The sequence below is a fragment of the Microchirus variegatus genome (assembly GCF_963457635.1).
Source record: "Microchirus variegatus genome assembly, chromosome: 18".
Classification (NCBI taxonomy): Eukaryota; Metazoa; Chordata; class Actinopteri; order Pleuronectiformes; family Soleidae; genus Microchirus; species Microchirus variegatus.
Genome location: NC_139819.1, coordinates 11,392,710 through 11,418,999, shown reverse-complemented (window position 1 = coordinate 11,418,999; position 26,290 = coordinate 11,392,710). Strand labels below are relative to the sequence as shown.

Below are 26,290 nucleotides of genomic sequence, written 5' to 3'. Positions count from 1 at the left end.
ATATCCGTCTGTTCTGTTGACGTCACACTTCAAAGAAGTCAAGGTGCTTCCCTGAGGGATAGTCGTTGTCAAGAATCAACTTCATCAGTTTGGCAGCAGACACGTGGCAGGGAAACAGACTGTAAGCGATGCCCGACTGCCTCTGAATATCCTCCTGCATCTCCGTGTCCATGGGACCTCAAGGAAAAAAATAGCAATGGAAGACTTAAAAATGTGCTATGTCAACTGCTGTAAGACAGAAACAAACTGCCTCTTTCATCACAGAGCAGGGCTTTACTTAAGCAGTTAATAGTCAGGTGCTACCTGGAGAATAGCTGAGGACTTTGACATTTGGTTCCTCCTCGGCCAGCACGCTGAACATCATCACCCTGGCTGCTTTAGCAGTGCAGTACAGCACCCACGAAGGTAAGGCCTTGAGCGCAAATACTGACGAGATGTTCACCACGCTCCACCGCAGGTCGGCTCTGCACGGGAACACCTGCAGGAGTCCTGCCGTCAGCACCAGAGCTGAGCTAACGTTGAATGTGAGATAGGAATTCACTTTTTCAATATCAGTGAAACTCCCAAAGCTGGAAATGTTACCCAAAGAAGCTAGAAGCAAAAAAAGAGAGAAACAAAGAGTGTGAGACATGTGGGTAAAATGTAACTGAAAAAAACTGTAGTGCATGGTATGGAACTTATATCGCCCCCTGTTGACTTCTGAGGAATTACCAAAACATTGCAACCTCTATGACCTACTTCTATCTCTCCTTATCTCTCCCGCCTCACTACTTTCTCTCTGTCACACACAGAGAGAGAGAAAGGTAGAGAAAGGAAGATAGAGAGAGAACCTTGGAGCCGCACATGGAAGATAACAGCAGCAGCTCAAAATTGGTCAATCACGTTAACGAGAAGCCAGAATCAAGAAAAAAAATACGAGCGTGCAGCCTGATTTATTTTTAGCAGTGGAGTCCACTTCAGCTGCACTTTTCGGCATTTTCAGCTATTGTTCAACTGCGTACAGCCGTCTCGCTTTACTAGCACCATGTGGCTTCGCCTTGCCTCCGTCAGTCACAACGGAACATGCATCTCTGTGTCGCAGTGTGACATGCACAAAACATCTCTGTACTAGGAAACACACAGAGAGTCGTCTGGTGGTGACACTCTGAATGAGCACCGTGTGAATTCGTTACACAAAGGTTTGAATGTAGCATATGACTGTTTGCATTTCAAAATGACACATTGTCAAATAAAACTGACGAACCAGCTCCATGTGCCTGCATCTGCACTTTTCACTGCAGCTGTGTTTTGCTGTCAGTGTTTGAACATCCGCATTCCTTCCTATCCACTATGCATAGAAATTGATTTGTTTTGTCATGGCCGATTGGAGGTAAAGCGGAAACACAACAGTGTGCAAGACAGCAGCAAAATCTGGTCGTCCCGGAAAATAAATGCGTATTGACAGAACCTAAGCACTGGTGCTTCAGTCACGCTGGCTACATGAAAAATCATATTCTCCCTTCTTTCTCCAGGTTCCCCTGTTCAAGTCCAAAAGCATGCAGATTTGAGGATAAGGTAAATTGGACACACTACTCTCTTAGAAATGGGTTGTCCTCATAGGAGAACCCTTTTTGGCTCCTTTTTATACCTTTTTATAAAGGTTCCACCTGGATCCCTTTTGGAGGGTTCCACCAAGAACACTTTTAAAAGCCTTTATTCTGGAAAGGAGTTTTAAAGGGTTCTCTGCATCAAAATGGAACTGGAACCATTAGTTTTACCAAGTACCCAGAAGCAAATGGTTCCAGGTAGAACCTCAGCCCTTGTAGAAGGATCTTTTTGGAACTTTTGGATGGTTGTTTGATGGACTTGCAAGTGGTGACCTGTCCATGCAATTGTCCTATGTCAGCTGGGATTGGCACCAGCAGCCCCATGACCCCACAAGCGGAGGATAAAGTGGTAGACAATGGATGGGTGTTCTCCAACAAAAAAGGACTTACCAGCGTTGTTAATTAAGAGCACATGATCCAGTTCAGTGACGGCTTCCTGCTTTGCCACCCTCACTGTTTCAGCCACTCCTTCCCGTGTGCTCAGATCGGCTGTGACGCAGTGAACCGCCAGCTGCTGTCTGTCCGTGAAGCTGTAGATCTCTTCCTTCAACTCCTCCAGCAAAGACCCAGAGCGAGCCACCAGCAGGAGAATGGAGCCTGGCTCCAGCAAGTGGGACACCTGAAAGAACACAAGTCTGTGTCGTCTTTCTTTTTTTCTTTCCTTCCTTCCTTCCTTCCTTCCTTCTTTCTTACTCACCTCATGTGCCAGTGAACGACCAAACCCCTTAGATGCTCCGGTGATGATGCAGAATCCTCTGCCCAAAGTCGACATTTCCACAACTGCAGTTTTGGTCAAAAATATTGACCAACTTGAACTTGACAACTTGGGGAGTAAATGGAATATGATCAAAGTGAGAGGACAGGAGTCTCCCAAGCTTCTGACCTGGACTACAGCGCTGAGCTGCTTTTATAAGCTGTCATGAGCAGAACTAACTTGCTTCATGTGTTTCCAGGATTCTTATAAATCACAGTGTGATTAGAGTCGAGTACCGGCAGATTTTAAAGGCTTTAAGGAAGCAATGATTTTATTAGTGTTTGGAAATCATTCATGTTTTAACAGGCTTTATTTTTATTTGTGATCAAATTACAAGTTATGTCCGAGTAGCTTAATTTAAAAAGAGCTGAGATTATGTAAAAATACTACCATTTGTGCGTAAAACGGGTGCTTCAATACTGGAGTGTCCTCATTTGGGTTTTACCTCAATTTGCTTTTTATTTACTGATTCCGTGTGGTGTAATAAGAGTCAAGACACGAGAAGCGGCGCGTCACAAGACTGACAAGCCAGGAGCACTAAAGCCACATGGACACGCTCCATTTATGCTTTATTATCTCATGTGTTTTATGTGACATTGCAACAAAAAAGGCTATGGCTGCTATGGTTAAAAGGTACACAATTCTAGACATTTGTCTAACAATAAAAGTGTTTATACACTGTGTGGTGTATGTATGTAATCATTTATGAACGCGTTATTCATCAGACCCAGTCTCAATGTTGTGTTTGGATAGGATAGAGCAGCATTGCATAATGGATGACTAGACAAAGTCATATCTGCTGATAAATGGCCGTTTCCTATTAGCAGAAGTAAGCACATGAACAGGCTATGCATTGTTTCCATTGTAATTTATCAAACCGACAGTGAATCATGGACATGTGATATGTGATTTAGGTAATGCCTCCGTTGTTTTTTCGCAGTATATGTGATACGTTTATCTATTTGAAAAAATTACTAGATGGGTTTGGGACCCTTTCGGGGGGTTCCCGCAGTTGTCATGCTGGAAAATCCACGGATGTTACAAGAGGCTCCAGACATTCTGTGTGATCACAAGAGGCTCTTTGTAACATTGTCAAATCACGCTGGCATAAAAGAGTTCATTAGAGTTGCCTTGCCTGTGCACGCTGTCATCAAAGTCCAAATGTTTTGCATCATATTTTAAGATCTACTTTGCTGTTAGAATTAATATATATATATGTATTTTATCATTATATTATATTATATTAAGTCATATCTTCATCTCTCAATGTTCATACAAGCATGTCACTAGGGTTAGGGTTAGGATAAGGGTTGTTTAGGGTAAGGGTGACATGACTGCTGTTCATATTTCATTAGTTGTCTTGTTTGAATTGTATAATCATTTTTAAATATCTTACTGATATTACGGAAAACCTATGGAGGTAGAACAAAAAGTTTCTGGAGGATTGTTGTTATTTGGGGGGATTTTTTAAAGCACCCCCTTGTGGTCAGTGGGGGGATCTCAGAGACTACTATCTTTCCTGCCCACTGCTGCCCTCACATGGACATACACATACATTTCATAGAGACGTCCAGGAGGTTCACATTAGGTTACATTGAAAGTGAGTATATGTACATCAATTTCCCACCCTTTTCTTGTGAAATCTGGGAGTACTGGGAGTAAATCTAGGTTAAAGTCCTGGATGGAGAGAAGTACCCAAAAGGGATACTTAAAAGTACAAGTATCTTCAGAAAATGACTGCTCTCGCCCTAACAGTGGTAGCTCAGTGGTAGGGTGAGTTGTCTTTCAACTGGAAGATTGCGGGTTCAATTCCTGGCTCTGTTAGCCTATGTCCTTGTGCAACACACTTAACCCCATGTTGCATCATGTGAACGGGTATTAAAGTACATTGGGTGAATGGCAAAACCATAGTGTAAAGCAGCTCGTCAAGACCAGAAAAGTGCTGTATAAATACAGACCATGACCAACTCTTTTGATTGTATTTGGTAGTAACAAGGAACAAAGAATTTGGGGAAATGTAGTGGAGTAAAAGTAGATAGAAATAGAAATAAAATGTACAGATGTGTGAATTCTTTACAATAGTGTAGTCAAAGTATTTGTGCTTCCACCTAGTCAGTGTTTTCCCCTCATCTCTATATGTAAAACTTAAAAATTCAGTTCTGTGCCTGGCGATGCAGAAGTGAGTGAACGGGGCGTCACACTCTGCTGTTGCCCAGGAAACCCTTTTTGGTTTTAGCTATCTGCATTTGAGCTGAACCATAAGTCATCTGTGTGTGCAGGCCCACAGATGATAACTGAGGCTCATCAAAGTATATTTTTATTTTAATTGCCATTAAAATAAAAATAAAAAAAAATTTTGAACGGGGAAGTCCTACTTTTTGCTGACCGCTTAGGGTGCTTTCACACCTACAGCATTTGGTGCGCACCAAACTTGTTTGGTCCCTTGGTTCAGTTCATTTGCGTTGGTGTAAGTGTAATCTCGGTACTTTGGTGCACACTAAATCAACCTTTATCTGCCCTACTTTGGTACGTTTCCTACTTTGGGACGAAACGGTATAGTTTAATGCATGAAAGTGGCGCGTTTTTTCTAATTTTTGAAAATTAGTCTGGTTCCGATGGCGATGGTCTTCGTGGTCTATTTTGGTTCGTTTAGACTTATGCATTATGTGAAAGCAAACCTTACCCACATCTGTTTGCTACATTGTCACAATTTTCTGATTGGTGAGGACCGAAGCAATCAAACTATAGGTCTGAAAGCGCCCTTAGGGCTGCGGTCACTGGAGCTGATCGCTGCCACTCTAATCAATGTGAGCATTTCCACCGGGCGCGTCGTGGCTTCTTATGTGAATACGGCTGACGTGCAAGGCCGCGAATCAACGCCGTAACGCACCTGGTGGGGATTGACGCTGGGCAGAGGACGTCGCAAAACCGCAGACACTATACCGTTTTGTCCCATTTGGTTGGTTGCTTTCACACCAGAGGAATCGTACCAAAGTAGAGCAGATAAAGCGGTCTGAGACCACCCCTTCAGGCAGGTATCTGACGGGTTGATTTGGTGCACACCAAAGTACAGAGATTACATTCACACCTACGTAAACAAACCGAGGGACCAAACACGTTTGGTGTAATGCTGTAGGTGTGAAAGCACCCTTAGATTGCACATTTAGGGGCTGTCCACACGGAAACGGGTTTAGGTGAATACGCATTTTGTCCACATGGAGACGGCAACATTATTTGCCTATATATTTGACGTTATCTGTCAACGTCTTCTTCTCTTTAGTGTAACGTTACAGCCCAACTTACAGTGCTGGCTATTGTCCTACAGCTGTTCCGTGTGGACTGGGATATTTCCTGAAACGATGCTGTTTTTATGGGGGAACTTTTTGAATAAGGTTAAGTTATTTTTTGGTTTTTGGACAGTCGCCTACAGGCACAGTGGTAAAATGTCAACATGGCTCTGATCGAATCGCAAAATCTTGAGGCGTCAAAATAAGAGTTCAAATTCTTCACAATCACAGCCAGTTGCCACTTGGACGCAGCAAATATTGTTGTATTGTTTCTGTTCATGAAGACAAAATTGAGGCTAAATCACAAACAAATGACATCACCAAAAGTTATGCACTGCAGCTTTAAATGTGAGCTAAATCATTACCATCAAGGAGACAGAAAGAGATAAATAAAGTTGGAGAGTACATGCCCTAATAACAAATAATAGTTTGCGTCCATCTTCATCCATGTCGACTGTTTGTGACTCTGTAGGCCTTTCCCCAGGGGGAAGCTCTGGATGAATGCCAAAAGGGGGCGTTTGCGCCATGTCGCCAGAGGGGCGGGGCCAGAGGTGGGTGTGTGTCTCTCAGCTGATGCGCGTACCAACCGACCGACTCCATCATCAGCATCCGACGCTGACAGCGGTCGAAGACACAGCATCCACTAATATAACCAATTCCGAGCCGGGCCGAGCCGAGCAGCGCCGACGCTGCCGCTACCACCGCCGCCGCTGCTGCTGCTGCTGCAGTTGATGATGATGATGATGGTGACGGTGATGATGCTGATGCTGCCTTGTGACAATATGGTTTACTGAAGCTGCCATCTTACAAGCCGCCGAGCTGCAACATAGTGAGTAGCCTTTGATGATGGATCGCCAGGATGCAACAATCGGTAAATCAAACGCACCCGCATGATTCTCCGCAAATGTCAGTGACGCTGTGTACGTGCACCTGGCTTGACATGTATGTATTCTGCTATTCAGCGAGCGAGGGCCGTGCGGGGTTTTCTTTCTTTTCTTTTCTGTTTTTTCTTTTTTTTTTTAAATCTCAGGCCTAGCGAGTAATTGTTTGGGAGCGCAGTGGATTCGGGGCTTGATGCGGATGCTGCAAAAGCCGCCCTTATACCGCCCAGGGATGCAGAGAGATGGAGGGAGAGATGGAGGGAGAGAGAGAGAGTCGTGAGGGAAGGAAAATGAAGCAGAGCAGTGGATAGACGGGCTGTGTATTTTACTACTACTACTATTCACCCAAGTGGAAATAAACCGCTAGTAAATGGCCTGAGTATTGAATGCGCAATTGTGTGACTGCATCTATCTATCTATCTATCTATCTATCTATCTATCTATCTATCTATCTATCTATCTATCTATCTATCTATCTATCTATCTATCTATCTATCTATCTATCTATCTATCTGTCTGTCTGTCTGTCTGTCTGTTTGCCAGATGCTGTGCTATTATGAGATTCTAATAATATTTAAATGCCTATATACGGTTTGTGTATAGCCATCATATAAATGTAATTATTGCTGTACCAACACAGGCTTCATATCTCACATATACCAGTGTGTGTGTGTGTCAGTTCAGTAGGTACACCTACACCAGCACCCTGTCTTCATCATGATGGTCCTATAAGCTGCAGTTTTTGCGTTGATATTGAACCGTAATCGTGTTGCATTACATGCACATAATGTATTATGGCTTTGTGCACGAGAGGTGTTTCTGCTTTTGGACATGTTGTGCCTGTGCCATGAAAGAGGAGACTGTATGTTTGGCTTATGTAAACGACAGAAGTCCCAAAGAGGACTCAGATGGAGATGTAGTGGCCGTGCATGGTCAGCATCCTGAAGCTGTCGACCATGAGGAGGTGTTTATAATGCAGACAGCAAACACTCCACTTTATTAGGCACACCAAACTAAAACTTAAACCATTCCCCTCAACTCAACGAGTCCAAAGCCCAAAACAGACTCTTAGTCCACTCACAGTGTAACACAATACATCCATAAAGTCAAATAAACAAACAAATACATTGGTTCAGTTTTGGGCAGATGTACCTAATAAACTGGAACTGAGTGTAAACTCAGCAGATGAACTCATTAACAGGAAGTCATGTACTGCAGCCTCATGCAAACGAATACACCAGCTCATAATTGTTTTTGGCAATAATGTGGAGATGTTGGTATTGAGTCTGAGATCATGATAAAGCTCTATGTTAGGCCACAGGGACTGGTATTTACATGTGTACTGCAATATAATGTAATGTAATGTAAAAACAATTGATTTATTTTATAAAACAATGTCACGATTGGCTACACTTTCAAAGTTAACCATCGACTCTATATGTACATTGTAATTCAATTGTGTTATATAACAAAGGTTCAGCATATACAAATATAATGTGTGTCTGACTGAGTGTTTTCTGTCTTTTAAGAAGTTTATTATAAAAAACACTAATAACTGTTTTCTTCACTTCAAAACTCAATCATTTACTGTGTGACATTTTAGCACATATCAACTTTTTTACTGCGGTTACGTTTTTGCCCATATTGTCCAGCCTTAGACTCAAATTTAGAGATCTGAAACAACACTAACATCATACCTTACTATACCATAACACCTCATGTCCTTGTGAATCTTGAAGTTTTATGCAATTTTAAGGTTTAAAACAAGTGATTATTCCTGTTTGGGGACTCATACACTACGATTTATGATCCCAAACCCCAAACAAGGCAATCAGAGATGGCAGACTTCACTCTGTGGGGTGAAGTAATGAGTATTTTCAAATTGACTTTAATAATTTACCATAAGTGGAGTGCCCATCTGAGGCCTCACTGGCTGCATACATACAATATTTGATGTCATATAAAATAATGCTGTGTAATTGACATTAATAAGACTTAGTTTGTACAGACTTTATTGGTCTGAGGACCATGCTGCCCTGTATGTGTATGGGCTCGAATCTGTGCTGCATCAACTATCACTGTATAACTAAACTTTATGCAATTTCAATCTTGTATAACTCCTTTCGTTTTTCTGTGTTCCTCTAGTGTGTGTGCCCCCACTACCTGCATTAGGTTGTGATGACCCACACTACTTCCAAATGTATCTGTGACCTTCCCCAAACCTGACTCCTAACCTCTAATCCCTGACCTTTGACCCCCACTATGGGCAGTGTTGGCAGTGGGGTGGCAGGAGAGCAGGAGTTTGCCATGAAGTCTGTGGGCACAAGGACCACCCTGCCCCGTGCCCCTCCTCTCTCTCGCCGTTGCCCTGCCGACCGCAGCTGCAGCGCAGAGAGACTTCCGCGCCCCCCGGCAACTATATCAGACGGGACGGCTTCTAGTGATGAGCGAGGGAGTGTTAGTATCGGGACTGGGACCTGTACCGGGACTGACCGACCCACCGAAACAGCCTCCTCCACCAACACTGAATGTACCATGGCTGCCCCGTCCAACAACAACCAGTTGGAGTGTGGCAATGGAGCAGGCAGGAGGGAGTGGGAGAGGCAGCGTGAGAGGGGGAGAGACAGGGACCGGGACCGAGACTGGGATCGAGAGAGGTTAGAGAGAGAGCGAGAGAGGGAGAGGAACCGGGAAAGGGAACGAGAACGAGTGGAGAGGGAGAGGCTGGAGCGAGAGAGGGAGCGGGAGAGGGAAAGAGCGAGGGAGAGGGAGAGGGAGAGAATTGAAAGGGAGAAGATTGAAAGGGAGCGGGAGCGAGAGAGGGAACGGGAGAGGGAAAGAGAGAGGGAGAGGCTGGAGAACGAGAGGTTGGAGAGAGAACGAGAGAGGGAGATGCAGGCCGCAGCCCTCGATGTGTGTGGCAACATCGTGGGCCGAGGAGTGAGCGAGAAGAACGGCATCGGCATGAACCCGCACCAGCACAGAGAGATGGCTGCCGCCAGAACTGACAGTGAGAGCAATCCGGCCAGCCATAACCCTCCAAACCATAACCCGCCCAAGATCCTGCCAGTGTCAGGAAAACTAGAGCAGGTACTTCAAGAGTGAGGAATGTGCTTCTCAATCAATCTCAACCTGGGGGGGGAGGTTGTTGATGGGCCTTGAAGGCCTTAAAAAAAAGTATTCAATCTGAGACAGGAAAATCATTTATACAACCTGTAAGAAAGGGTCACAGGCAACATTCTCAGGAAACACTGGGTTTCCGTATGTATTTCCATTCGTAACATACTCTCTACTTAGATTTTGAAAGAGTTGTAAGAGTTGTTGTGTCCTTCTGCCCACACCGGCCGTAAAAGTGATCCCCCCCCCCTTCTCTATTTGAATAAGAAAAAGGATGGAGAACATTTACAGATGACTGTTGTGAAGCAGCAGTGATTAAACACATTAAATGGACACTTTCTTATGTTGTTCCAGTCTAAGATTTACTCCTTGTTTTATCCGTCCTCTGAAGTTCAGTGAGGAAATGCTGAAAAAATACATCTTATAGCTCTTAAACGGCCTGAATCAGCTCATGATTCAATATCAATACCACCCAATAGACAGTATCATAAAGATACTTCTTTATTGGCTTATAGTACATTCTGATGTAGATATAACTTCTATTTTCCTATTCAAAATGTAATTTACAAAAAATATAGCATGTTTAATGTATGCACAACTGTATATTCCAGTGTAATGCTTACTCAATGCTGAATTTTGTCACAGATTTTTTTTTTTATTATAGTGTATTTTCTCTTATTTCTCATTCCATCTTTCCTTCCTCGCATCCATCATCATATTTTGCAGGCAATGCAGAACAACTCAGGCCTTGTCCGTCCCTCTGCCTTCAAGCCGGTGGTTCCCAAGAGCTTCCACTCCATGCAGAACCTGGTGGGCCAGGCCGGAGGAGCTGGGAGTGAGGGCAAGACTGAGTCGAGGAGTGAAGGGTTCAGTGAGAGCAGAGGAGGCAGGAGAGGCAGGGATGGAGGAGCAGGAGAATCAGGAGAGGTGCCAGAGGCCCTGCTCCTGGACCAGGACAGTCCGGTGAGGGTCAGCAGAAGTGAGGGTGGAGGGAATGGGAATGAAGTGGTTCAGGGAGGGATGTCTGATTCAGGTAGAAACTCCCTGACTAGCCTGCCCACCTACACAGGCTCGGGGTCTGGTTGTGGGCCCCCAGCTGTCCTGGGGCCTCTCAGTGCTTCCACCAGCCACATCAATAGGTTGGGCATGGCTGGGGCAGCTGCAGGCCTAGACAAGCTGGAAAAGCCTGGCTATCAGGTTTGGACGTCATCCATACTTACTTCATCTAGCGCTCAGTGAGTGTCGCTATTGTCATCTGAAACTTTTTTTGGGATGTGCTTCCTTCCTCCAGAACGGGCTCAGCACCTCGGACAGTGGCCGGTCCTCCTCGGGAAAGAGCTCCTCGTCCTATCAGAGGCTGAGCCACCTGAGTGATGCCCCGGCACCTCTGCGCCCCTCCCCCTCCTCTGATGACATCATACAGGACCTCGAGGACCGCTTGTGGGAGAAGGAGCAAGAGGTCAGACTTAGATGAATCAGAAATGTCTGATGTTATTACGGTTTATCTATTTTGTTTTGTCTGCTTCTGCTCCAATCCATATATATAGAGACAGAAATATTGAATTTAAAGCTGCAGTGTGTAACTTTTGGTGATTGTTATTATTCTGCCTCTATTTGGCCTTCATGATGCTGCGTTTTTCATCTGTCAATCGAAACAATCACCCCTGACTGAGGGAATGAGATTGAGAATTATGTGAAGTCATGGTTTGAATCTAACTTATGTTTAAATACAATACAGGCCTTTAAAACTCCTGAAGATCCTTAGTATCTGAGCGTATCTGGATGGATTAAAGGAAAGTGAGCTCATGGCAGTCAGAGGAAGTATAATTTTCAGAGGTGGAAAGAATACTGAAATATTCTGCTCAAGTAAAAGTATCAATATTTTTGATAACATTTTACTTAAGTACAAGTAAAAGTACTCGTCTGAAATGGACTCAAGTTAAAGTAAAGAAGTAGCTTGTTGTTACTTACACTCTTAGAAATAAAAGTGCTAAGTAGAACCATATAAGGTTCTTCGGCTTGTCCTCATAGGAGAACCCTTTTTGGCTCCGGGTAGAACCTGGTTCCACCAAGAACCTTTTTAAAACCCTTTATTTGGGAAAGAGATTTTAAAGGGTTCTCTGGATCAAAGTGGTTCTTACTGGAACCATTAGTGTTACCAAGAACCGTTGAAAAACCCTTTCTACGGGAAAGGTTTTTCAGAAGCAAATGGTTCCAGGTAGAACCTCAGCCAATGAAAGTGCTGACAAAATAAAATATGCAAAGACATAATGTGTCAGTCACTCAGTAACAGATTTAAAACATAGCACAAGTACAGAATTAGGGCATAATGTGTAATCAAAGTCATCAGAGCTTTGTTTTTGTTACAGTTTGTCATCAAAGCTTTATTTTTTGATAGAACTGTCATCTGCTTTCATACTGTGACACAATTTACAATTAAAATTCAAAATGTCCTATGTGACACTTGTGATTTATCCAGATAACATGCCTCAGTACTTGTGTTTGACTCCATGCGCCTGTAAGCTCGCAACACACGATGCACACTTTGTTTTCCTGTTTTCGTTCTCGAGTAAGTTATATTTTTACATTTATTTTTGTCTTCAGTATACTAGAAAAGACAGCTCTGGCAAACTATCTTACTACAAAAGGCCCAGTTGGATTTCTTCTACTTTTCTTATTTTGATGTATTCTCTCTTTTTCCCACTATAGGTGCAGCATATGCGCAGAAACTTGGACCAAAGTGAAGCAGCGATCATTCAGGTGTTTGAGGAGAAGCAGCGTGTCTGGGAGCGACAGATGGATGAGCTGAGACAGAACTATGCCTCGCGCCTGCAGCAGGTGACCTTACTCACTTTACAGTGCTTTAGGGCAAAAATGTGTCCACTACCGTTCAAAAGTTTGGGGTCATTTATACAAGTTTTGCATTAAATGTCACACTTTTATTCATCAAAAGAGTTGCAAAATGGATCAAAAATATAGTCAAGACATTGACAAGATTAGAAATAATGATTTTTATTCAAAATAATAGTCTTGCCCTTTCGTCAGAGAACCAGCAAAACTGTTTTCACCTGTGCTAACATCATTGCACAAGGGTGTTCAAGGGTTTTCTAATCATCCAATAGCCTTCCAACACGATTAGCAAACACAATGTACCATTAGAACACTGGTTGCTAGAAATAGGCCTCTATACACCTATGTACATATTCTATTAAAAACCAGACGTTTGCAGCTAGAATAGTCATTTACCACATTAACAATGTATAGAGTGTATTTCTGATTCATTTAATGTTATATTCATTGAAAAAAAGTGCCTTTCCTTCAAAAATAAGGACATTTCTAAGTGACCCCAAACTTCTGAACGGTAATGTATGTTGAGTCCAAACGCAGCTCATGTCAGCTTGTTAGATACCGTGTAGATTGTGGATAAACTTGGGATTGTTTTTCTTTGCAGGTTACACGGCGTGCTCAGCGCTCCCAGACTGCCCTGCAGGCTCAGATAACTCGTCTGTCCCAGGACAAGAGGAGGCTCCAGGAGGAGATAGCAGCTCTGTTGGCCCAGAGAGAGGATCTGGAGAGAAAGTGTCTGGATTACAGGAAGGAGCAGGCTGACATCTTACCCCGTCTGGAGGAGACCAAATGGGAGGTGAGATACATGGAGTACATGACTATTTAATTTAAAAGAAATATGTAAGAATTCATTTGATATATCCTTACAAACAAGGGCCTTTATGCATGGAATTTGCATGTTCTAACTGTGTGTGCGTGGGTTTTCCCACATCCTAAATACATGCAGATTTGGGGATTAGGCAAATTGCACCCTCTAAATTGACTGTAGGTGTGAGAGTGGATGGTGGTTTGTGTCTCTGTGTCTCTGTGATGGACAGGCAACCTGTCCAGTGTATACCCCACCTTTCAGGTAGAACAGGGGTCTCAAGCTCAAATGACCTGGGGGCCACTGAGTGTTTCGTTTGGTCACTAGAGGGCTGGTGAGGTGAAAAAAAAGTCCAACTTTGAGGGAAAAATACATAGTACAATAGTCTGATTCGATATGGAACGATAAATAGTTCACAATATAAATATTTTTTGTAGCAAATTGAATATAGTCATTAAGAAATAACTCATAAGTTGATATTAAGTGGCGGGCCACATGGTATTGATATGGGGGCCGCATGTGAATGAATGAATGAGAGAATGAATGAATGAATGAATCTGTAATGTATTACATCACTCTATTTTGAACTTTAAATTTAAATAATTTGTTCTACCTTGTTACTTTCCTTTTACTGACACGTTTTACTTCTTTTAATATTTGTAATCTTTTCCAAAACATAAATTTTTTTAACACTTTTTTTAAGCATTTGTTATTGTTTCTAAAAAACATTTTTTACAATTCTGTTATTTTGAAATGTAATGTTTTTTAAATGTTTAGGACCTTATTTCTGCTTTTGTCTCTGCAGGCTTTGCCTAAAGAATATCATCAGGGTTACATTATAGTAGACAAATTAACGCTAAGCCATGACCGAGCATAAAGGGAACTTGGAGACTTTTAACTGGAGGGTTGTCGGTTCGAGTCCCCACCAGATTAAATTCTAGGAAGGTTCCTCGTAGAGTATGGGTTAAATGCAGAGAAAGAATTTCCCCTTATTTATTCAATTCAAAAAACTTTATTTGTCTCCACAGGGCAATTCACAAACAAAACAAAAACATCATGTAAACAATACAAGCATACTGTGGAAGTGAGTATATTTACCACATATGGATAAAACACCGCCCTCTCTTTCCTCAGGTGTGTCAGAAGGCTGGAGAGATCTCGCTGCTGAAACAGCAGCTGAGGGAGAGTCAGGCTGAAGTGACGCAGCGAGCCGGAGAGATGGTGGCCCTGAGGGGTCAGCTGAAGGAGCTCAACGTCCAGCTGAGGGAGCGCGAGGAGGCCATGCTGGGCCTGAAGGACTCCTACAGCACCAAGAGTCTGGAGCTGGAGAAGTGTGAGGTGGAGCTGAGGAGGACTCTCTCAGAGGTCGGTGTCGTCTACACACAAGACTCTGACACAAAAATCAAAACCGTTCAGTCAAATTCCTCTGATTTATGTTTTTGTTTTATGTTTGGCTACAAACAGTTAACGTTCCAGAGCTTGTGTTATCAGACAAATCACATAGAATCAGGTGTCGTTAGCATGTCAAGACTTTAAAATTATAATTCTAATCATAATAGTTATAAACCCAGTGCTTAATCATAGTGTCTGGTTTGAAAATGTATTTAAATTTATTAAAGGTGCCATATGTAAGAATGTGGCCAAAAACAGTTACCACATTCAAATTAAAAATACAGAGGTGTTTTAGGTTTCGCTTTCTGACGTAAAGGCCACATTATACTTCTCCGACTGCGTAATGCGTTATCTGACTGCGTAACCACGGAGACACCTCGAGCCTTCATACTTCTCCGTCATGGTGACGGATACGCACTACAATTTCCCGCCCGATCAGTAGGGGTCGCTGCCCAAGGTTGTTGTGCTTTTGGCTACAGTGAGGAATGGCGTCCGAGAGAGAAAGAGAGAGAAAGACTGTTGTTGTTGAAACAGTGGCCGTTTCACACTTTTCTGTGTCACGGAACGTAGTTTTGAGATAATTTGAGGCGAGAAATTGGCCATTTAGAGTCTAAACATGTGCTGTGTGTGTTAAGATATGACGTATTTATAGTTTGGCAGCGACGTTGGTGGCGGTGATCAGCTCCACCTCTCTGGACGCTCGGTGCGCACTGTGAGCCGGCACAGAGCAGCGTTATCTCGGCCTGTCCTGACGGCCTGTCCTGCTCTGCGTAACCTGCGCAGAGCATTTTACGCAGGAGTATAAATTGGGCTTAACTGGCAACCCGTGGTTGCCCGGTAGCTGAGACTCTACTGACTGCAATGATTGGTAGACGGCGGTAGGTGGCGCCACATGCCAAAACATGATTTCAAAACATAAACATGATTTGCAGTCTACAAAAAAAAACATTTAATGCAAATATTTTGTCTGTACTGTTGTTGTTGGTGAGTTCAGTATGTTTTATGAACATTATTCCTTAGTCTCTGTGACATATTAGGAGGATTTTATGGCCAGTTGCTTTAGATTTATTACATAATGCACCTTTAAACCACCACCGAAAGCCACAGCTGCCCTAAATTAACAGCATTGGCAATTTAAAAACAGTATTTAAATGTACATTTTTGTGATGTTACGTACGTATAATGTTATAGTACGTATAAGCTCTTTAACTGAAATTATAATTTTAATGCCACAATATAATACTTATTGTTGTCCAAATGGAGTAAAGCACATGATTATTTCTGAATTAAGATTTCAAATACTTATTTTCCTGCATTCCTTAACAGTGGTTGAATGTTATTGATTAATTACAGACTGTATATGAGCTATTTATCACATATGATGAATATGTGTTGAATATGATCCAAAGTAGTCAGAATTTAATTTATTTACAGCAAGTAAGACTGCTGGACTGGATTGTTTACTGCTTAATATAGTTTATTGATCATTATATAGTTATTATAAAACATTAGAAGCTTGGCCATTTTCATTACTGAATAGTTTCTGATTGACATCCTCTCTTCCAGTCATCTGCTCTTAATGAGTACAGTATACAATTTATATATTGTCTGATACCTTTTAATCAGTGTAGTTATAGTAGAGTGAGTTGTCACCTGCTACATCTAACACTGAACTGCATTTTCTGTAATAATCTACTATATCTTTACCTTTTCTCAGGTGTCCATCCTCAGAGAAAAGCTGGGTGTGTTTGAGGCAGAAGTGCTCAGTTTAAAGCGGGCTCTGAATGAAGTGAGCAGAGGAGCAGAGGTCGTCGTGAGCCCTAACTTAGCTGCGGCCGGACTTTTGCCACCGTGGGGAGCTGTCCACTGCCCACGGAACCCCGGCGAGTCGTCGGCCATCTCCCTCACCCCCACCGCTGACACCCTGCTGAGTCTTCAGAGTGATGAAGCCAAAGCCCAAAGGCAAGAAGCTCAGAGGCAGGAGAGGCAGCAGCGTGAAGAAGCCCAGTGGCGCGACGCACAGCAGAGGCAGGATGTGCACATGCAGCAGGACATCCAAATGCGACCCGAGGCTCAACTTCGCCAGGAAGCCCAACTCCGCCAGGAGGCTCACCTCCGCCATGAAGCCCAAATCCGACAAGAGGCCCAAATACGCCAAGAAGCACATCTGCGTCAAGAGGCACAGCTCCGCCATGAAGCCCAAATGCGCCAAGAGGCCCAACTCCGTCACGAGGCCCAACTCTGCCAGGAGGCCCAACTGCGTCAGGATGCCCATCAGCCACAGCGGGGGCAGGAGGGTCACTGGGATGAAGCAGGGGAGCTGCGCAGACAGCTCGAGCAGCTGCAGGCCGCGTTGCGCCTGGAGCGGCAACAGAGGGAGCGTCAGGCCCTCAACTTTGACCAGGAGCGACACACTTGGCAGGATGAGAAGGAGCGGGTTTTGAAATACCAGGCTCAGCTGCAGCTCAGCTACGTGGAAACGCTGCAGAAGAACCAGGCTTTGGAGAAACGTATGAGCCAGTTGGGAGCCAAACCGAACACAACCTCCACCACCACCACTATTACAACTACCACCACCACCTCCCCGACCTCCTCCGGTTCGCCACCTCCACTGCCAGCTCTTTCACCTCTGTCCCCTCAGTCTCTCCCTTCTATTTCTGGCCCTATTGCACTCACCCTTTCCCCACCTTGTGAAGACCAGAAGGGCTCTCCTTCTCTCCACCAGCTTGCCCCTCCTTGGGCAGGACCCACTCGCCTGGAGAGGATAGAGTCCACTGAGATTTAGTGACACTGTCATGAAATGGACACAAATTGTCCAGTTACGGCGAGTTCTCACACACAAAACCACTTTAGCATACAGTAAAAAAACAATAATTTCAGTCTACAATAGAATAAATCAGTACAGTCTGACATACTTTTCAAAGCAACTATAGACACTTAACAGCAACAAAGGCTAACTGTAAAGATCCAGCATCATTAGAAACAAGCAGATTTTCCGAAACAGCCTTTTTCTTACTAGTTGCACACAATTGAGTCATATCCAATAAATATTTATGAAAAGTGTGCCATACTGATGGATAGCAGAGAGAAAAAAAATAATAATGACAATGTTAAACAGCACTAATACAGGGGTCATCGAATGCCCAGTACTAGAAAAGGACCAAGACAATCAGGGATATTGTCAGAAATGATCAACAAGAATATCATGCTGTATTTATTCATTGTAAGTCTGTGTCACTGGTAATGTAAAAGTAGAAATAGTGGTCAGAGTGCGTGATGTTAACTTGCATTTTTGGCCAGAGAGCGCCTTACTCCATTCATTAATCCCAGCATGTATAATAGAGTAACTAATGCTGGGAATAGATGAGAAAAAAAAAATCAAAAGTAGAGTTATTATTTTGAGTGCTTTAGTAATCATATCAGAAAAAAAATCAGTTATACAACAACATAACACATGGCTGGACTTTTTCCATTTAAATCCCAGCAGATGTTGACGTCGAGGTCACACCGACTGATTCTTAAGTCATTTTAAAGTCCTTTCATGCACAGGGTCCAACATGCATGACCCATTTAAACACATTATTAAGACCAAGAGAGTTTATATTTTGTACAAATTGAATTAAATAGATATGTTTAGTAGTAGATAATCAGCCCTGAGAGGAACCAGGTTTGCTATCAACTGCAGCTTGCCTGCTGTTCCTAAATATGGACGCTAGAGGTCGCTACAACAACACAACTGAACTGCAGAGGAGGGTGTGAATGCAGGCACACAATTTGAATTTGATTATTATGACGATTGTGTCACTCTGTGCACTCATGGGCCAAGATCGCAGTCAGTGTCCGCCCCCAAAGTTGAAAACTTTTATAGAATGTATGATACACTAGAAAGAAATGAATATAATAGTTATAGATTGTAAATGTGTGGACGAGCGAGTGTACTGTGTGCAAGGAGATGTGTGCATGTGTGTATACATATTAAAAGCTTCAGCGTATGAGATTTTGAGGACAGAGGGAATAGTGGCAATACAGCAAGTGAAGATATATCGAGATCAGAGGGATTTTTTCTTTTCTCTTTTTGGAAGTCTGACAGAAGAGCAGCGAGACCGAGGGGAGTCTGTATATCCTGGAAAACTCTTACTTTCTTCTGTATAGTTTGTTTTAGAAACGGAAGCGATGAATAAAAATAAATGCGGGGAGAAAAAAAAATTCAGGCTAACTGCACTACATAGTATCCTACACACAAGTTGTGATGTACAGTCGACTCAGATGTGAATATCATGGCTTTTATATGTGTTGTTTATGCCAGCATACAAAGATGTTGCTCAAGACTATTAACTTATCTCTAAGGTATTACATAGTATTATCATCTTTATTACTGTTATTATATTAATGGTGAACTGACAGAGAAAATATGTGCCATTTGAGCTTTCCTTTAAGTGTTTTTTTTAGTTTGTTTTGTTTTTGGTTTTTTTTAACTGTGTATAGATAGCCTATTGGCCTACCATAATGGTGCGATCATAGCAAAACTGTCCAAAAAAAATGATGTTCCTTTTGATGTAGGTGATAAATGTAGTTGCAGTAATGCATTGTTGAGAGAACAAAAATACTACCAGTTTTATACATATTCCAATTTTATCGTTTGCATTTTGGTTAGTAGTACTGTTCTGGCTTGATTAAAAAACCACCCCCCTTTGTAAAATTCAGAAGAACTAATAAAGATATGTGAATATTTCTTTGCTTGTCTTTGACGTTATTTGTCCTGTGGTTTTAAAGTACAGCCTGTGAGAAGCTGTGACATCCCAACAGTCTGTGGAGAAAAAAATACATTTTAAAATAATAAAGAGATCTAGATATTTTTTTATATATTTAGATATCTTAATAGTGTTGATCTTAAGATAGTTGGTTTTATTTTTCAGTTGAATATATGCTAATTTAGTGCACATTTGCACAAACTGGTTTACTTGTTTAATGCGCTGCTAAATGTCTACATGAAAACACAATACACCTAGATGTCTGAGGTGTCCTTGAAAGTAGCAAGATCAGCTTTTTAATGGCAAACAGGCTTTACCCTGATGTAAACAACTTATGTAAAAAAAAGTACCTTCTTTCAATGAGAAGATGAAGAGTTTGTAGTTTAAAATATATATATATATATATATATATATGTGTGTGTGTATATGTATATATGTATATATATATGTGGCCAACAATAAAGTAAAAAAAGAGTGTTTGCATAAGAAGGAGATCATTTTTCAAGGAAAATATTGAGCTCTCAGTGGTTTGTATGAGAATATAGGGTAATGTGTATCCTGTGCCTGCAGAGGGCAGCATTACGCTCTTTTGCGTACAGCCTGCCGAAACCATATTAGAAGAAGAATCCAAGGAATATCGCAACTACAACCCATGTGGGGTGTCCTTCCTCGGCTTCCGTATCATAGCTACCTATAGCTAGTAATTATTAGCTTCCTCTCCACTATCAGACAATGTTAATATATGTCAATTGACAATATAACAGCGTCCGTGAACTTTTCACAACACACGACTGTCATAGTTTGCTTTGAAGTTATTGTGTGAGCGTTAATGTAAATGTGACGCACAGAGCGGACAACATTTTTTCGGTAAGTGAACATTTGTTTGTTACCAACAGTAGTAGTTTCCTGCACCTGGGAGAGACAGTCTGCGTATTATCAACTTCCGGTAAAAATGTCCCAAAATAGCTGGTTGATATTGTCATGTAGAAATTGTATGCCATGTTTATCTATCTATATATCGGTATAAAAATTAAATTGCCTCAACCCAACCTGAGTGACAAAAATGTATATTTTTGTTTACATATGTTTCATTTTAAGGTGCCAGAAAAATCTGCTGCTATCAGTGCTAGTGTCATAGTGTTGAATGGATGTAAATTTGCCTCTTGCGTTGCAGTATGTTGTATTATTACTAACTGGCCAGCTTATGAAGGCAAATAAAGGTTACCGTCACTAGCTGTAAAAATGACCGCCTTTAATTTACCATTGAAAATTGTCAATGACAAGAGAGTGAGTCAGTGTGCGAAGGTCATATTGTTTAGAAGGCATAGGTTTTGTGAATTAAAGGTTGTAAACACAACAAACATTGCATAAACAAGGTTCTTGACTTTTGCCTTGACCCCTGAGTGTAAAGGTGACATCAGGGTATTGTTCTAAAAACCAGTGTGTGTCTTCCTCACAGGTTGGAGAATATGGTTGTGAATCTGTGTTTGCCACAGTTTCATACAACGGTCCATTGCAACAAGGTGCGATTTATTTTAATGACTTATGAATTAAATACATGTTTTTCTCAATGTGTTGTTTTCCTCAGGTAACCAATAACAATGACAATGACAACGTTTTCCTGACATTTCCAAATACACTTGAGCCCTAAACTGAAGCAACATCTTCATATTTATTTAGAAATTAAAATATGTCAAAAGACCACTCTTATTTTTACTCTAATTTTATGTGTTAAGCACCACCACATTATTTCATCCTATGAATGGGTAATGAATCGGTTCAGTATGCAAAACAGAAGAATCCAAGTACATGGACAGGGCATAGTGGAGCATGGAGGGAAAAGATGTGAAAATGAAGAAGCAGAGGGACAAAATGGTGCGTGGGAGACTGAATCACAGCTGACCTTGTCATGTTCCTCTTATTGGTATTTGCTTATCTGATCATGGCTGTATTTTCTCCAGAGTTTGAGAGAAGGTCGTCTTACTCTTTCAAAAGACTAATATTTTTATCCTCCATTTCTTCGTCACCCCCGCAGTTAGCATCACTCCCATTCTTCCCTCTCCTGAAAGAAATAATAAACTGCCTGTTTTTTGTTGAGTATGATTTAATTGTGCTGTTTTCACTCACTCGGGTCCAAACCTGCCAAACTTGCACATTTTTTTTGCAATTAGTAATATATTTTGTGGCACATTAATAATAACATACTTAAAAGTAATTTGCAAATTAACATTAATCAGAATTTTAACACACAATATTTAACGAGTACATTTGACAGACACATGAAGTTTACCATATATTACCAGATAAACCTACACTCTAATTCTCTAAGACATTTACACTTGTGATGACTATTTTCTCATTTATAAGAACATCGTTGATGCGCATGCTGACATTTTCTCAACAGTTTACTGACTCTCATGTTGAAGTTTGTCAATCTCAGGCAAAAAAAATTCTGCAAAATTCTTTTTTTGTTGATGTTTTTAAGGTTAAGCTTTGACTAAAAAAATTGTTTTTCAACTGCAGCTGTGTGCAGATGGCTATGATGTATCAAACCTTGTGTCAGATGACCCTGCTCTTCGAAGTCGAGGATTCAAGCTGGAGTACTTTCTACGTCCACCTGTTCAGGTAATAAGGCTTTGTCCCGTTTGGTCGAGCATAGGTTTAATATTTGTCATACAGACTGATAAAAGCCGTTAAACATGAACATTTATCCCGTTACCAGATGTAGCAACATATGTTGAGGTTACAATCTGTCAGAAAAAATGCTGTTAAATTAAGGGAATTGCACTCCAACAACATCAATCCCTACACATTAATAAAGCGTTATCCAAATGTCCTTCATTCCTCTCAGGTGACGTTGAAGTTTGGCTTCCAGGTGGAGCTGAGCAGGGTGGATGTGGAGCTGTGGCCCTGGGGTATGGACCGAGGTCAGACCAGCAAGAGACTGGAGATCAGTACCTGCTCTGATCCGTTATCTTCCCACAGTTTTCAACGAGGCCCTAAAGAATGTCAGCAAAAGCAACAAATGCAGATGCGAGTAAAGAACCAGAATGAACCGCGTGAAAAAGGAGGACAAGAGTGTGACCGTGATCACCGCAGTAATAGCCACGATTGGAGTCTTCAAGCCCAGCAGTGGGGTCAAGAGTCTGAGCATCAACATAGGCAGTCGGTGAAAGAGCGGCCACAAACTAATGCTGAATCCAGCCAACTTGAGCCAGAGTTTAAATTGGTTGGCCGTTGTGAACTTAGAGAAGAAACGCGAGTCTGTTTTTCACATTCAAAGTGTAGACCCCGGCCCCCGTTCCTCTCCCCACCTCCCCCACAGCCTGTGAACTGTCAACAACAGGAGCTGTGGAGTCGGGGTCCGCTTTCGTTGGGCGCAGTGACGCAGCTACGTGTGACGGTGCCGTTTGGCGGCGCGGCATCTGCTCTGGGGTTCAAGTCTTTGTCTGTTTGGGGACAACCGTCTCGCTCCTGCTCCGCGCAGGAAGTCAAGAGGATTAAAGTGGTGCATGAGGCCAGTAATAGACCGCTTCCACGACCTGTGTTTTTTGACCCTTCTGCGAGAGAAAGCAAGCCGGCACTTCAAGCAGACACACCTCAAAGGTACGTTTGTAAAGAATACCTTTTAGTTGTATCTTTCTTGTTGTGTCACAGAGCAGTGTTTTAAGCTGCTCTGTTTTGTTGTTGTCGATGTTATTATTATTATTCTGCCTCTGTTTGGTCTTTGTGAAGAGAAACCATTTAACATTATTTGTATGGTTTATCTGTCATATTTAAACAGGGTCTTATGTACACATTTGAATGTGAAACAAAATATGTAAAACTCGGAGATATTTAAAGGTTACACTGCATTTTACAAATTATTTTAAATAATATATACGTTTTCTCTCAATAATAACGGGTAAGCATTTGTCAGCTTTCTGTCCAGCAGTCGTCCTGTCCCAGAAGAATTCCTGGACCCATTAACCCAGGAGATAATGACACTGCCTATGCTGCTGCCAGGTGGTGTATCAGTGGACAACAGCACTCTGGAGGAGTACCAGAAGAGGGAAGCCACTTGGGGTAGACCCCCAAATGATCCCTTCACTGGCGTCCCGTTCACTTCGACCTCTCAGCCTCTTCCTAACCCCCAACTGAAAACACGTATTGATCATTTCATCCTGCAGAGTGGGGAGGCGAGGAGGGACGGGATGTTGGGACGACGAGGGGAGGGAGAGAATCCACAAGCTTCAAGACTTGTAGCTTCTAGTGTTGACAGACAGTCCCAGAACTCAAAGGTTCTCTGTCAAGACTCCATGAACAACACTGCTGTTCAAAATAATGATGTTTGTAGAAACATGAAGAGCACAACACGGGTAAAAGACACTGGATTAGGAGAGTCATCAGATGCTGGTAATCCTAAAACGGACTCAAAGCCTCTTACTAAAGGTAATAAATCAGAGAAAAATCAAAAGAAGAAACGTAATTTAAGTACAATTACTAATGAAGCAACAGAAGAGAAGGAACTACTACCTCAAACAAAAAGACCAAGAAATGATGCAATTTCAGGTGAGTAAGGTATTTTTTAAGGAAAAATCCTAATATCGACACATTATCGTTCAAAAGTTTGGGGTCACTTAGAATAAGTAAAAATAATTATTTCTAATCTTGTCAATGTCTTGACTATATTTTCAATTCATTTTGCAACTCTGTTGATGAATAAAAGTGTGAGTTTTAATGGAAAACACAACAGAAATTGTATAGGTGACCCCAAACTTTTGAACGGTAGCGTACATTAAATACATTTTTCACAATGTTCACTCCTTCACAATACTACAGAAGCCCCCAGCTGCAGCTCCCATGAGCAGCGATTGTCAGCCAGCCTGGACGAAGCCCTCCTCTCCGCCCTAAAGGGTCGACCCTCCTTCACCTCAAACCTGCCCCATCAAAGACGGCTTACTCCCGACTCAGAAACCCTGCTCACTACACAGCAGTGCAACAGATCAGGCACTTCAACCATCTTTCCAAGTAGGATTTGCATAGATGGAGTACTTTTTCATATTTCAGATTAAGATAAAGTTCCTGCTCAACACTTCTCTGTTGCTCCTCATGTCACCTAATGAGTGTGTAATGAGAAAGGGCATTGATAGCATAACTTTGTGTAGTTCTCCCTTCTCACACACTCACTATATAGAGCTATTTAATCCATAGAACACAGAGCATTTAAGCTGCTTTTATACTTTGTTAAAACACACACAGAGGCTATAATAATGTACAATATAGTGTCTTATATCCTAGACAATCTGATGCAAAAAGTACTCAAAATGTTTAAAATTTGAATTTGTCAAATTTGGTTCCGTCTATTTTGTGACTTCTGCACAATTATTGCTACTTTATATCACTGCTAAAATGGGATACAAATAACTTTGACTCAACACATAAGTAGACAAAAAACACATTTTAAAAGCCTGAATATGTGACCTATTAACCCCCAATTTACCATGGAGCACTAAGGGTTCACCATATTTTTAAAGTATTTTCACTGGCATTAATGTGGCTTTAAAACAGGTGTACCTCACTATGTGGCACCATGTTCATTTCTTTTTGAAAACGATTGAAGTTTCTGCAGTTATACTGAGAAAATCAGTGTCGAGATAAAAATGGATGTCGTCTACTGGTTTCAAAACAAACTCCTGTTGTGAGGCCTTGACATGTTTTCCACAAACGTTATGTCAGTTTCTGCAACCTGAAATTCACAGACATCGCCTGTAACCAGGCTCCCGTTGTACATCCCTTGCTTTATCATCTTTTGTCCTCTAAAATGGAACATAAATTTGAAGGAAATTGACATGGATGTGCTATTGAAGAAGATGTTAAACTAGTGATTGAGACCATTCACTCCTCAGGACAATGTTAACAGTTATACAACAAGTGAGAAGTAGGCTAAAGGTCTCATAAACTGCTACTTCCTGGGCTTTACTTTTAAAAACAGACAATTACATCCATATTTATATAGAGTTTATGGGTCACACTTGATAAAGAAAGTACATAAAGTCCTCGTAATGCACAAAAATGGCCCTCCCATTTATATGAATGAGATGCAGAAATATTTGAAAAATTCAAAAAAAAAAATTGAAATCCCTCTATATAGTTTAATACTGTGTAGTGCTTTGACTTCACATAACCAATGTGTGATTTAATACAAATGTATGTCCTTTGCATATTTTTGACCAGATGAGAGGACGTGCTCGTCGTGCTCCTGTTCCGTCTCCGCTTACTCCACGTCGTCGTCGCCCATCTATCGTCTAGCCTGCGCTCATTTGCTGTGCCGCGCCTGCCTACGGAGGCAAACGCATCCTCTGAACTGCGTCAGCACAGCAACATCCAATCACGTCTCGTGTCCCACCTGTCGAAGCTCTACCCCACGCAGTGACATCATGCGTGTACATAATTGATGGGTGCCGTGAAAAGGTAAAGGTACTGTCACTCATCAAAGGAAGGGTTTTTCTGTTTTGTTTTTGTGTTGTTTTGTATTGTGTTGCCTCTCGTCCACGTGTGTTCTGAACACTTCAGGTCTAACAAAGAACTGTACTTTGTCCTTTATGATTTGCAACATCAGATTACTCAGGCCAAACATGATTTTCTAGTCCACAGCTGGACTGAAAGCAAAGACCTTAACAAAATTCCTGCTTACAAAAGGATGTTTAAAAACCCATTCTTGGGAAAGGTTCTCTCGCCTACTCACTGCGTTCAGATGATATTGTTCATCTTGTTGGAGCCTTGGAGCCTGCAGTTTTTATTGTTGATCCTGGGTGTGTAGATGGATGAGTATCCACAAAGAAAAGGCCAAGGGAAAAACGCACCAAGAGCAAGAGGCCAAAAAGAATA

The 26,290-nt window shown here is 41.9% G+C and overlaps 3 protein-coding genes across 3 annotated transcripts; 2 read left to right on the top strand and 1 right to left on the bottom strand.

Annotated features, from left to right (window-relative positions):
• Nucleotides 1–22: 22 nt before the first annotated feature.
• sprb (sepiapterin reductase b) lies at nt 23–2,381 on the bottom strand (the record flags this gene model as incomplete). The annotated part of the gene is made up of 4 exons (XM_083904710.1): nt 2,284–2,381; nt 1,977–2,205; nt 304–591; nt 23–177 (listed from the first exon to the last, which is right to left on the bottom strand). The coding sequence occupies exons 1-4, from the start codon at nt 2,356–2,358 to the stop codon at nt 23–25; spliced, it is 747 nt and encodes a 248-aa protein (XP_083760836.1). The 5' UTR covers nt 2,359–2,381.
• A 7,019-nt stretch (nt 2,382–9,400) lies between these two features.
• lzts3b (leucine zipper, putative tumor suppressor family member 3b) lies at nt 9,401–17,454 on the top strand (the record flags this gene model as incomplete). The annotated part of the gene is made up of 8 exons (XM_083904707.1): nt 9,401–9,598; nt 10,352–10,604; nt 10,695–10,822; nt 10,917–11,084; nt 12,335–12,463; nt 13,077–13,268; nt 14,412–14,642; nt 16,387–17,454. 8 exons carry the CDS (start codon nt 9,401–9,403, stop codon nt 17,452–17,454), a joined length of 2,367 nt encoding a protein of 788 aa, XP_083760833.1.
• A 2,758-nt stretch (nt 17,455–20,212) lies between these two features.
• On the top strand, nt 20,213–26,279 carry ubox5 (U-box domain containing 5). Its single transcript, XM_083905175.1, has 7 exons — nt 20,213–20,287; nt 20,880–20,943; nt 21,944–22,045; nt 22,272–23,026; nt 23,355–23,971; nt 24,242–24,430; nt 25,637–26,279. The coding sequence occupies exons 2-7, from the start codon at nt 20,890–20,892 to the stop codon at nt 25,855–25,857; spliced, it is 1,938 nt and encodes a 645-aa protein (XP_083761301.1). The 5' UTR covers nt 20,213–20,287; nt 20,880–20,889; the 3' UTR covers nt 25,858–26,279.
• Nucleotides 26,280–26,290: the final 11 nt, after the last annotated feature.